This window comes from Phocoena sinus, chromosome 16 (genome assembly GCF_008692025.1).
Source record: "Phocoena sinus isolate mPhoSin1 chromosome 16, mPhoSin1.pri, whole genome shotgun sequence".
Lineage (NCBI taxonomy): Eukaryota > Metazoa > Chordata > Mammalia > Artiodactyla > Phocoenidae > Phocoena > Phocoena sinus.
Genome location: NC_045778.1, coordinates 37153905 through 37165354, shown reverse-complemented (window position 1 = coordinate 37165354; position 11450 = coordinate 37153905). Strand labels below are relative to the sequence as shown.

At 50.2% G+C, this 11450-nt stretch overlaps 1 protein-coding gene across 1 annotated transcript; it reads left to right on the top strand.

Moving 5' to 3' along the window:
• Positions 1-6474: 6474 nt before the first annotated feature.
• On the top strand, positions 6475-10980 carry GDF2 (growth differentiation factor 2). Its single transcript, XM_032609207.1, has 2 exons — positions 6475-6882; positions 9823-10980. The coding sequence occupies exons 1-2, from the start codon at positions 6537-6539 to the stop codon at positions 10770-10772; spliced, it is 1296 nt and encodes a 431-aa protein (XP_032465098.1). The 5' UTR covers positions 6475-6536; the 3' UTR covers positions 10773-10980.
• The last annotated feature ends 470 nt before the right edge of the window (positions 10981-11450 follow it).

Sequence of the window (11450 nt, the reverse complement as noted above, 5' to 3'; positions counted from 1 at the left end):
CCTTGTTCTCTTAAGCTGTCTTGACCCAATTTATTATGCCGTATTAGAAATTGGAGGCAAAAGAAGAATCAACTCCTCCTATCCCTGCCAAAACAAATGTTTATGTGATTCCTGATGAGTAGAAGTCTCTTGAAAATGGTGAGCATTTTAACAAAAGCTGGCTTAGATTAGCTCAACCAAGGGTGTGCAAAAATTGATGTGTTATCATTTTCTAGTGTAGTATAACCGTCAAGCAGTGATTTTTTTACAGCAACATGGCCTTAAGGCCAATTAGTCGTGCTACAAAACCGCTTGCGGCGAAGATGTTTACAGCAAAAATACTGGACACACCTGGCTGGGGCCCAGCAGCATATGCTCAGCATCTCCTCTGAGGTGCTCCAAATGGTTGTGGGACATGTGTGTGAACAGCTGCCCTGGGCACATGGCCCTGCCTCTTGGCAGAGATCAGGTGAGGCGAGGGGGGTGGTCCTTAAGGCACACACTGCCTTATTCCTGCAGGACCTGTACTGGGACTAAATGATTCTTTCATTGGATTGCTGGGATGTCTCAAATTGGTCTGCAAATCGGTCATGGCTTGGTTTGCCATGTCTAATCCTTTTTGAAATATGACAGGATATAAATTACTAGCAAAATAAGTAAAAACATTAGGGTTTGATAAGGTTCCAAATGCCTTTCTTCTCAATATTAGATTCTTCATGTTCCCTTCTCCCCCTCAATTTTTTTCTCATCCAACTGCTCCCTTTCCATTTTTTTGGTGAAGATGGCGTGTCTTATAATACTTCTATCTTATTCTTTCTGGCATTTGCAATTTCTGGGCGATCTCCTAGGTCACTGTGAAAGGCTACAACTTCTCTGAGCCCTCATTTCTGGATTACAAGGGTAGAGGGAGCGGGCCGGGAGGATCACCCCTGTGTCCAGCCATGGACAGGGGCTTCGTGCTTGTGCCAGGTTGGGTGGTACCCAGTGGTGGTGACTTTGCCGTATGACGAAAGGAACTAGTGTCAGCAGGGTCCCCTCACATTCACAAAGCATCATGCATTTAGATATGACACTTCATTTAGCCTCACGGCAACCTTGCAGCTTACTCCCCCGCTGGTGCTTCAGAAAAACAAGCCCAAGACAAGTAAGTAATACGGCACCAATGTCTTAACCAAGACCACAGGTAACATCAGCTTTGACACGCAAGGCTGCCTGGTTCAAGGCCTATGTAGCTGGTGTTGCCTCCCAGCTTCCTGAGCAGTGACCCCCACCACCAGCCAGTTAAGGTTGTCCCAATGGCCCTAAGTGGCCTTACAATAAAGCAAGGCTTTATAACTTTTAATAATGCTTTTTTCCCCTTAAAACCAAAATATCAACATCACATGATCACAAGAGCAAGAGGGCCCAGGACCCAGCCCAGGTGTGCGCGGGTCCCTGAGCTCACTAACTGTGTCTGGGTCAGTCTGGAGGGGGCAGTGTGGTGACCTGCCGCTGAGCCCTAATCCTGAAGTTATACATCCTCTGGATGGGCAGAGCCTTAGTTCATGTGACAAATATAAACGGTACAGCTGCGAGCTGGAAACGTTAAGGCTGGGAGAAAACTTTGAAAAACTTTGGATGCAACCCTTTTACTCAACAAGCAGGGACACTGAACCTGGATACTACCAGGTGTCTTGCCTGAGGCGTCCCGATAGGTGCCTCTGTATGTCTAAGTCACTCGAAAAATGTCATCAGAGATGTAGCCTGTAACTCGGGCTCCTTCTGTGGCCAGGATGGAGTCAGGGCCATGATGGAGAAGCCTACAGAAGTCTGGGGCTGGAGTGGGAGGGTTTGAGGAGAGGGCTCCAAGGGAAGAGGAGTGGAGATGACTCCACCAGGATGGAAGAGCTGGACTTAGCTGGTGGCATAAAGCCATCGCAGGCACCAGCTTGTGCAAGATGTGTTTGATGGCAGCCCGGGCCAAGGTGGGCTGGAGTGGGCTTCGGCGGGAAATCTAGGAGGGCAGAACCAGCCTGGCAGCACTGGCTCCTAGCTGTGCACCAAAACATGGAAGTTAGAGCCAAAGGCTATTTCTTTTTACCCAAAGCTGCAAACATAAAATCTCCTTCACTGATAAACTGATGCTTCTGAGATTTCCGAGTCTCCTCTCTTCTACTCCCTAAGATGATGGCACTCTTTCAAGCTTTGGTCTACTTTTACTTCTCGCTCAAGCCTAATCCAATCCTAGATTCCTCCAATCTCTCATAAGCAGTCCTGTCTGTATGTATAAGGGTGGGTGAGCAGAGGAACTAATGACCTGTTTATTGATTCAGTGATTTAGCATCTACTCTGTGCCAAATACCGTACCAGACAGTATACACACACCTGATCTCTTGGAAGGCTCATACGAATTTCCTCTTTTATTAAAACCAATGTGCAAACTTGAATGTGCATCAGAATCACCTGGAAGCCTTGACCGGCTTTCTGGGCTGAGTCAGACTCTCTGATTCGGGGCAAGACTTAGCATTTTTAACCAGTTTCCAGGTGCTGCTGCTGCTGTGGTTCAGGGACCATGCTTTAAGAACAACTGTTCTAATAAATGTGCTGACCACCTGGGCACAGTCCAGAGACAGAGTGCACATTGGCTGAGCACTTGCCGTGTGCCAAGAGGAAGCAGGATCTCAGGGAGGCGAGGCCCAGAGCTGGGAAATGACATACCTGCTGCTCTGCCTGGTTCATGCTCTCCCCTTACAGCCTGAAGGTCAGTCCAGTTTTCATTCCTCTGAGCAATGTGTGGGTGAGAGTGGAGCTTGAGAGGTTAACAGAAGGACAGGTGTCTTGTAGTCAAGTCTCTTGTGATGGAAGGGGTTCCTGATCCCACAGAGGCAGCTGTATCACAGTTAATCAGTAACTCACCATTCCCCCCTCCCCCCAGCCCCTGGCCACCACCATTCTACTCTCTATCTCTATGCATTTGACTACTATAAGTACCTCATATAAGCGGAGTCATACAATATTTGTCCTTTTGTGACCGGCTTATTTTATTTAGCATATCCTCAAGGTCATGCGTATTGCGGCATGTGTCAGAATTCCCTCCCTTTTAAGGTTGAGTAATATTCCATTGCATGGATGTACTACATTTTGTTTATCCATTCATCGATCAATAGATTCTAGGGTAGCTTCCACCCTTTGGCTATTGTGAGTAATGCTGTTATGAACGTGGGTATACAAATATCTTTTTGAGACCCTGCTTTCAATTCTTTTGGATATATACACAGAAGTGGAATTGATACATCACATGCTACACTACTTGGGGGAAGAGAAGAGGGGGAGAGGAGTGGTAAATAAGACCGCTTGTGGCTCAGTTAAGGCAGCCCTTCCCCAGGAAGGGAAAGCTGGTGGAAGGAGAGGGAGCAGGTCCTTTTGTATGAAGACCCCACATCATCTGGGAAAGATAAAACAAGACCCAAACCTTGTTCCCTAGAACAAGACCTAGAGTTAAGGGGATCTAGAGTTAAGGGGATCTGTCCAGAGGGACCAAGGCCCATATGTTCAGAAAGGTAACAAGGTCTCTAGATCACCTTGAGGAAAGTGGGAGTTTAGGCTGGTAACTCAGGGTCCGCATAAGGACCTGGAAATTTGTGGGAGATGGCAGGATGGGATGAGAGTGTGATCACAGCTGACCTCTTCTCTCAACCCAGCCACCTGCCACAGGGGAGTGCCTTCTAGAGAAAGGGTAAGCATAGGAGGATGTCTAAGAAAGCTGTTACCTTGGTGCCCAACGGGGGACACCATGGGGCACCCGGGCAGAAACCTGGACCAGCCAGGGCATCCCAGCAGCTGTGCACCAGCAGCTATAAGATGTGTGACACCCACCCCAGCAGCAGAGCTGAGTGTCACTGAGAAGCAACAGCAGGTGGGACCTGCCAGGGCCTCTATCCCACTTCCCGCTTCCAGCATTAAGAAGTTGGACTGACACCATTCCACCTCCATCTCCTTTGGACTAAATAAACCTACAGGGCTCTTGGACAATTCAGGAAAGGGATGACCTGAGAGAGAAAACCAGACTTTCCAATAATATGGATCAGGAGGTCTCATGCAATTACTTAAAAACAATAAAGGAGATGTGGACATATTGATGCTCTGAATTTGTGGGGCAGATCATTCCAGAAATACAGAGGCATGTTTTACTGCACAGTTCTGGGGGCGCCATCCTCATCACAGTCTATGTGACCAGGACCTCCAGGCAGTGTTCACATGCAGCCTCCACGGCCAGATGTGGTGACGGCCATATGTAAACAGGTCTGCGGTCCTATATCTGAGATCCCCAAATCCAAAAGAGAAAACCTGAAGTTTCTTTCAATTCCCTTCATGATAAAACCTGACCTGAATGGATATCTGTGTTTTTATTTGTTTCACTGCAGAAATGTCAATGTGTTTGAGTATAGGGGATCACCCCCAAGCCCACTGGGGATATTACAGTATACACTCCATACCAAATTATCCAAATCTGAAGCTTTCTGAACTTCAAAACACTCCTGGCCACAAGGGTTTTCAATAGGGGATTGTGGAGCTGCATGTAATCTCAAAATGGTAACAGTGGCCATCACTAGGTGGTGAGATTGCAAGTTATTTTTATCTCCTTTCTAATACTTTGCACGTCCCAAATTATCTGCACTGCATATTACTGTTATAATCAGAAAAAAATATTTGTCATGTTTTTAAGAAAACGTCAGATAGCAACTCCTCCAGCTTCAAGAGCACATTCAGGCCACCCCCAGTCACATCCCTTGACTCCACCTCTTAAATGTGACAGGCTTCTGGGCTGCCTCCAGGGACTAGAGCCCTGTGGGGGATGCCTGCCCAGTTCCCCAGCTCCTCCCAGCCCTCTCCCTGCTGTGAAGCTGCAGTCCTGCTTCCAGGGCTGTGCACCCGTTCATCTTTCCCTGCCTCAGGGAGTTCTTGCACTAAGCTGGCTCAAAGCCCAGCATGCTTCCTGCCCCCTCTGCAAGCAGCACTTCTGAAGCTGCACCCTTCCCATCCATCCTCCCTGGCAGTGTCCCCAAAGTACGGGGACAGCAAGTTCTATCCAGGCCTGGCCACTGGGGATTCCTGTTTTCACTCCACCCCCCACCAGGGGTGGGGAAAAGCTGGGTGCACACCCGGGATCTCTGACTCCGACCGCCCTGGCCCCTTGTCCATCTTCCTGAACCTGAACCCTCTCCCCAGGAGCCCTGCCAGCTTGAAAAAACTTCACATTCAAATCCTCCTCAGAGTAGACTCCCAGAATATGTTTATGCTCATTCTTTGCTGTGGTCAAACCCACACATGATGGAAATGGACAGATATAAGTGTGTGCCCACTGCCCTTAAAACAACACAGACTCTAGGGCCCTGCTTGTCAGCTTCCTCAGGGGGGAACATCTCCTGGGCATGTACTGGCCTCAGAGCTTCCCTCCTCCTTTGTCTCCCAGATTATATGGTTCTCCTGACTGACACGTGTGGCCCAAGCAGCCACTCAGCTGACGTGAGCCAAGACCGCACCCCCCCAGACCAGTGACAGGGCTCTTCTGGGGTCCCAGGGCCAGCAGGATTCTGTGTGTAAGTGGTGTTTTCAAAGAGCAGCCCGGCACAGGGCTTTCTCCCCAGCTCCCAGGTCAGTCAGACCCTGGGGTGGAGAAGTTGCAGCCGGAATGCAGCCACCCAACTGACTGGGGCTTAAGGCAACCGCCATGATGGTTAGCACATAATCACCTTGAATCCTTGCAAGTCTCTTCTGAACCCGAGGCTCAGAGAGGTGAAGCGACTTGCTCCAGGTCACGCTTGTGAGGTATAAGTGAGGGAGATGGGATTTGAACCCATATCTGGTCTGACTCCAAAGTCCCCACCACCTCACTAAATTATACGTGCCACCTTCACCCATGATCTCTAAGGCTCGGGAACTCGCTTGACAGATGAGAAACCAAGGCACCGAGCGCTTGAGCCACAAATGCACAGCCCAGTTCCACAGGAACCAGGCTTCTTACTAGCTCTGATACAGCCTCCACTCTACCACCCACCCTGGCTCCAGTGGTTAGCCAGGGGGCTTCTGGGAGTTTTGTGCTGTTGTTTCTATATTTGGAGGACTTTTTGGTCTTGTTTGTTTCCTGGATTCTTTGTTTCTGTGGCCCAGGAGATGGAGCACATGTCACCCTGTCTCGAGATTCTTCTGAACAGAGCTGGCAAGGAAATGAGAAAGGATCCTAATTAGGGGGCGATAACCCCACGGAGAAATTCAGATTTTTGCAGCAGGCCGTGTCCTTCCCACAAGCCCTGTGTGTTTGTCAGATGTTTATAGAGCCTTCATTAACAGAGAGCTCCCTTAGATAAGAGGCCTGAGCACAGCATCAAGGGCCAGATAAGAACAAGCGGAGGGCACTTCGGGGACGGCAGGCGGGTGAGAGCCTGTGAACTGGCCCGGTTGCGCGGTGCAGAGCGGTGGGCAGGACAATGCGGGCCGGCTCCTTCCCGGCTCCTCCCCGCACCCGCTAACACACCGCGGCTGCCGCAGTCTCCGGAGCAGGGCTAGAGCATCCCAAGATGTGCCGCGGGGCGCTCTGGGTGGCCCTGCCTGTGCTCTCCCTGCTGGCCTGCTCCGCGCAGGGGAAGCCACTGGAGATCCGGGGGCGGGGATCGGCTGGGGCAGATGCCCACCGCCTGCTAGGCGGGCCCGGAGGTGAGCGGGAGCGGGGCACCTTTGACCTGAGGATGTTCCTGGAGAACATGAAGGTGGATTTCCTGCGCAGCCTCAACCTGAGCGGGGTCCCTTCCCAGGATAAAACCCGAGCCGAGCCGCCGCAGTACATGATCGACCTGTACAACAGATACACCACCGACAAGACATCCACCCCCGCATCCAATATCGTGCGCAGCTTCAGCATGGAAGGTAGAGTCGGCTCCACCGGGGCGCCCCGGGTCGGGGTGGGGGACTCAGTGGTCCAAGGCTGCGCTGCCCAGTATGGCGGCCACTGGACACATGGGACTTTACGTTTCGATTTAAATTAGTTTAAATGAAATAAAATTAATAATTTAGTTTCACTAGCTTGGATGCAAGTGCTCAGCAATCATGCATGACTATGGCTACCCTATAGGACAGTGGAGATTATAGAACAGTTCCATCATTGCAGAAAGTTCTACTGGACAGCTCTGCTCTAGAAGATTCTCCCTCCCTGAGCCCAGAGCCACATTTAACACAGTAGGTGCTGAAGGAATGCCAGTCCCCTTCCTTCCATCCCTTCCCTACCTCCCCCTTCCCATACTGTCCCCTTCCTACTTAGACACAAACAACTTATTTAGCCTCCAACTAACCGGTATATTTTTAAACACCGAAGGAATGTCTATTTCTCTCTCATCAGAAGGTGTTTAAAATTCAGATAAATTCCTCCGAGAGAGAAGCATTAACAACAAGAAGAAGTTGCCCGAGGACAACTTAATTATTTTCTAAATATAAATTAATTTCACTGATTCAGGAGGACTAGAAGATAACGAATGTCAGCTTAGGGCTTATGTCCACTAATTCACACAATGTAGGTGACATGATCTTGTGAGCAGGGAAGCCAAGGCTTGCAGACTCTGAGGGAACTTGCCCAGTTCACATATTAGTTAAGCAGCTGGATTCTGACCCAGGCCCACCTGTCTGCACAGCTCACTTTCCCTACGGCTGCAGCCTCTCTTTAACCAGCCAGGCACTCAGAGCTTCATCCCTCCTGGGCTTGAGACCTGCAGACTCTTAACAGGTATACGCCCTAGCTAAAGGATGCTGTGGGCATGCTGCATGCCCGGCAAGGCTGTATTTTCTGATGGCCCAAAAGAAGAAGAAAATTCTGGATTTTATGTGAACTTGCCTGGTTTCTAAAACACTGGCTTAATTTTTAAAAAATGAAGTCCGCAGGGCTTAATTTTTTGTTTTTTAATGTGGTCTGCAGGTCATACAGATACTGCCAGTGTCTCACTATGCCCATGGGGCGCGTCTGTAACCTCTGCTTTAGGGAAAGGCCAGGCTTCTTTGGCTGGACCTAATCACCAAATCCTGTAGTCTGGGAGTCCAGCATTCACAGCCATCTCAGTGATCCCTCCCCACTCCCCCCATCATTGTCCATGTCCTGGAAACAAGTGCTCTGATCTGATCCCAGCCCTGCCTGTGGCCAGTACTTCTGTGAAGGCCAATTATGCTTCCCTTCACAGATGGCCTGAGTACGGCTCCGAGGGGGAGGGTACTTGTTCTCTAAGTGCCTGATGCAGTCCCAGGGGTATCTTCTAGGTGTGCCACAGTAAGAGCACAGCAGGTGGTTAATGCACTGCTCATGGACCCCACTCATGACTCACATATGCCACGGTGGCTCACCACATGCTGCAGGAGCTAGACTGACACATCCGTGCTGGGTGAGGGGACACAGAGAGCTGTGTGAAAGGCCACGTGCTTGGGGGTGGGGGAGCTGTGCCCAAGTAGGGAAGACGGTCTTAGGAGGACACAGAAATACTGATCGAGCATCTGCTGTGAACCAGGGACAGTGTTGGGTAAATTCCATGTGCCTTCTTGTTGAAGGCTCACACCAACACTGGGAGGTTGGTAGGATGAGTCTCATTTTACAGATGAGGAAACTGAGGCCCAGAGAGACTCAGGACTTCTCCAAGGTCACAAGCCTAGAAGGGAGAGAGTCAGGATTGGCACTTCAGTCTGTCAGATACTGCCGGGTTTCACGACAGCACACAGTATCCCCTCATGTTGGCACATAGTAGGTGCTCAAAAAACACAACTTCTCTTCCCTCTTTGCGACCAGGCCATGGTATAATAGAGATAAAATGGCCGGGTGTCAGCAAGGGGAGTAGGAAAGTGAAACAGTTGTGCGGCTAAAAGGCAAGGCCTATGTATGTCTAACACGACCAAGCTGTTCAGGTTAATATATTTTTCCCTCAAACATTAAAAAAAAATCATCCACTTTCATTTTGCTCAGAAGTTACAATTCTGAATGGTTTTTTACACCATTTAGATGCTGAGATTTTTAACATTGCCATAATGTTGGAATTTTACCATCCCTTCCCATGATCTCTCCTTTAAAATCATACACTCAGGATCTGCACTCTGAGGCTGACAGTGTGCTTTTCTGTTTTGTTTATTTGATTCTATTTTTTTTTTAATAAAGTGAGGATCGTTATATATGCACTTTGGATGCATACATAGGCTGTATGCACTTTGGCAGTTAAACACCCTAAGTCCCAGTCTCCACGTCTGTAAAAGTGGAATAATAATTAGATCTTCTGGGGATCAATGTGAAGAGAAAAGTGAAATATAATATGCAAAGCTCCTGGTGCAAAGCTGGGCACGTAGTAAATGCTCAATAAACAGCTGGAGCTGTCAATTTCAATGCGATGCATCTCCTGCCTCTGTTTTTCTTTGGTAGATGCCAAATGTACATTTTAAAATATCCTTCTAGGGCTCCCCTGGTGGCACAGTGGTTAAGAGTCCGCCTGCCGATGCAGGGGACACGTGTTCGTGCCCCGGTCCGGGAAGATCCCACATGCCGTGGAGCGGCTGCGCCCGTGAGCCATGGCCGCTGAGCCTGCGCGTCCGGAGCCTGTGCTCCGCAACGGGAGAAGCCACAACAGTGAGAGGCCCGTGTACCGCAAAAAATAAAAATAAAAAAAGCTTTTAAATAAAATAAAATACCCTTCTACATTAAGGGCTTAAGTGAAAACAAACAGAGACTTGATAGAGATAGACAATGTCACGCCAGATGCCCTTTCATCTAAACCATGAGTCTCAGCTTTGGTGTCATGAAAACAGACTCTCCCAGCAGATGACTGTCACCGTGTATTTGCATTTCAGATGCCATCTCTATAGCCGCCACAGAAGACTTCCCTTTCCAGAAACACATCTTGCTCTTCAACATCTCCATTCCCAGGCATGAGCAGATCACCAGGGCCGAGCTCCGACTCTACCTCTCCTGTCAAAGTCACGTGGACTCTTCTCACGAGCTGAAAGGAAACACGGTCATTTACGATGTTCTGGATGGAGCCAATGCCTGGGATGCTTCTGGGGGAACCAAGACCTTCCTGGTGTCCCAGGATATCCGGGACGAGGGCTGGGAGAACTTTGAGGTGTCCAGTGCTGTGAAGAGGTGGGTCCGAGCAGACCCCACTAAGAGCAAAAACAAACTGGAAGTGACAGTGGAGAGTCACAGGAAGGGCTGTGACAAGCTGGATATCAGTGTCCCCCCCAGCTCCAAAAACCTGCCGTTCTTTGTCGTCTTCTCCAATGACCGCAGCAATGGCACCAAGGAGACCAGGCTGGAGCTCAGGGAGATGATCGGCCACGAGCAGGAGAGTGTGCTCAAGAAGCTGTTCAAGAACGGCCTAATGGAGGCAGGTGAGAACAAGGACGACGACGAGGAGGATGTGCAAAGCCACACGGCCGTGAGCTCGTCTTCAGCCAGGCGGAAGAGGAGTGCCGGGGCCAACAACCACTGTCAGAAGACCTCCCTGCGAGTGAACTTCGAGGACATTGGCTGGGACAGCTGGATCATCGCGCCCAAGGAGTACGACGCCTTTGAATGTAAAGGCGGCTGCTTCTTCCCCCTCGCTGACGATGTGACCCCGACGAAACACGCCATCGTGCAGACCCTGGTGCATCTCAAGTTCCCCATGAAGGTGGGCAAGGCCTGCTGTGTGCCCACCAAACTGAGCCCCATCTCCATCCTCTACAAGGATGACATGGGGGTCCCCACCCTCAAGTACCACTATGAAGGGATGAGCGTGGCCGAGTGTGGCTGCAGGTAGTGCTGGCCCGTGGGTGGGGGAGGCAGGGTGGAGGGGGCTCCTAGTGAGAGGTCCTGTGTCCTGCTGGGCATGACAGAGACTAAGTCCACCTGGGTGGCAGCCTGGAGAAGGAAGGGGAGCCACCAGGTCCTTGTGGTAAAGACCTGCTCTCCCTCTCATGGCCCACCCCAAGCACACACCACTGGGTTGAACTGCAGGGGAGGGGATGCCGACGGGCAATCGGGGTTTGGGGAGAAGAGGAAAGCCTGGAAGTGTTGCTAGGGTGGAAGGGGAGATGAAGAAAAGGGGACAAGAGAAAAATTATCCAGAGTCAGCAGAAAATTGAGCGAAAACGAGGCCAAGGAGTATAGACGGGAGATGCACAGAGATTAATAGAAATTAAAGGACGTGAGAGGCATGGGGTTTATTCCAATAACCTCAGGGAGTGAAGGGGAAAGGAATGGGCTGGGTGCGCCACACCCACTCCACATTATTCCCACAACCTGCGAGATGGGCGTCGTGACTCCCAATTCACACACTCGGAAGCCAACACTCGGGCAGTTCAAGTAGCAACAGTCGATGGCATGATTCCAACCCACGGGTCTCCATAGGTCTGCTGATCACCGAAGGCCGGGACCTCCCCAAGTATCCCACTGAGGTTTAGCAGGTCGCCTGGTAGCTGAAGAAAATTAGACTTTG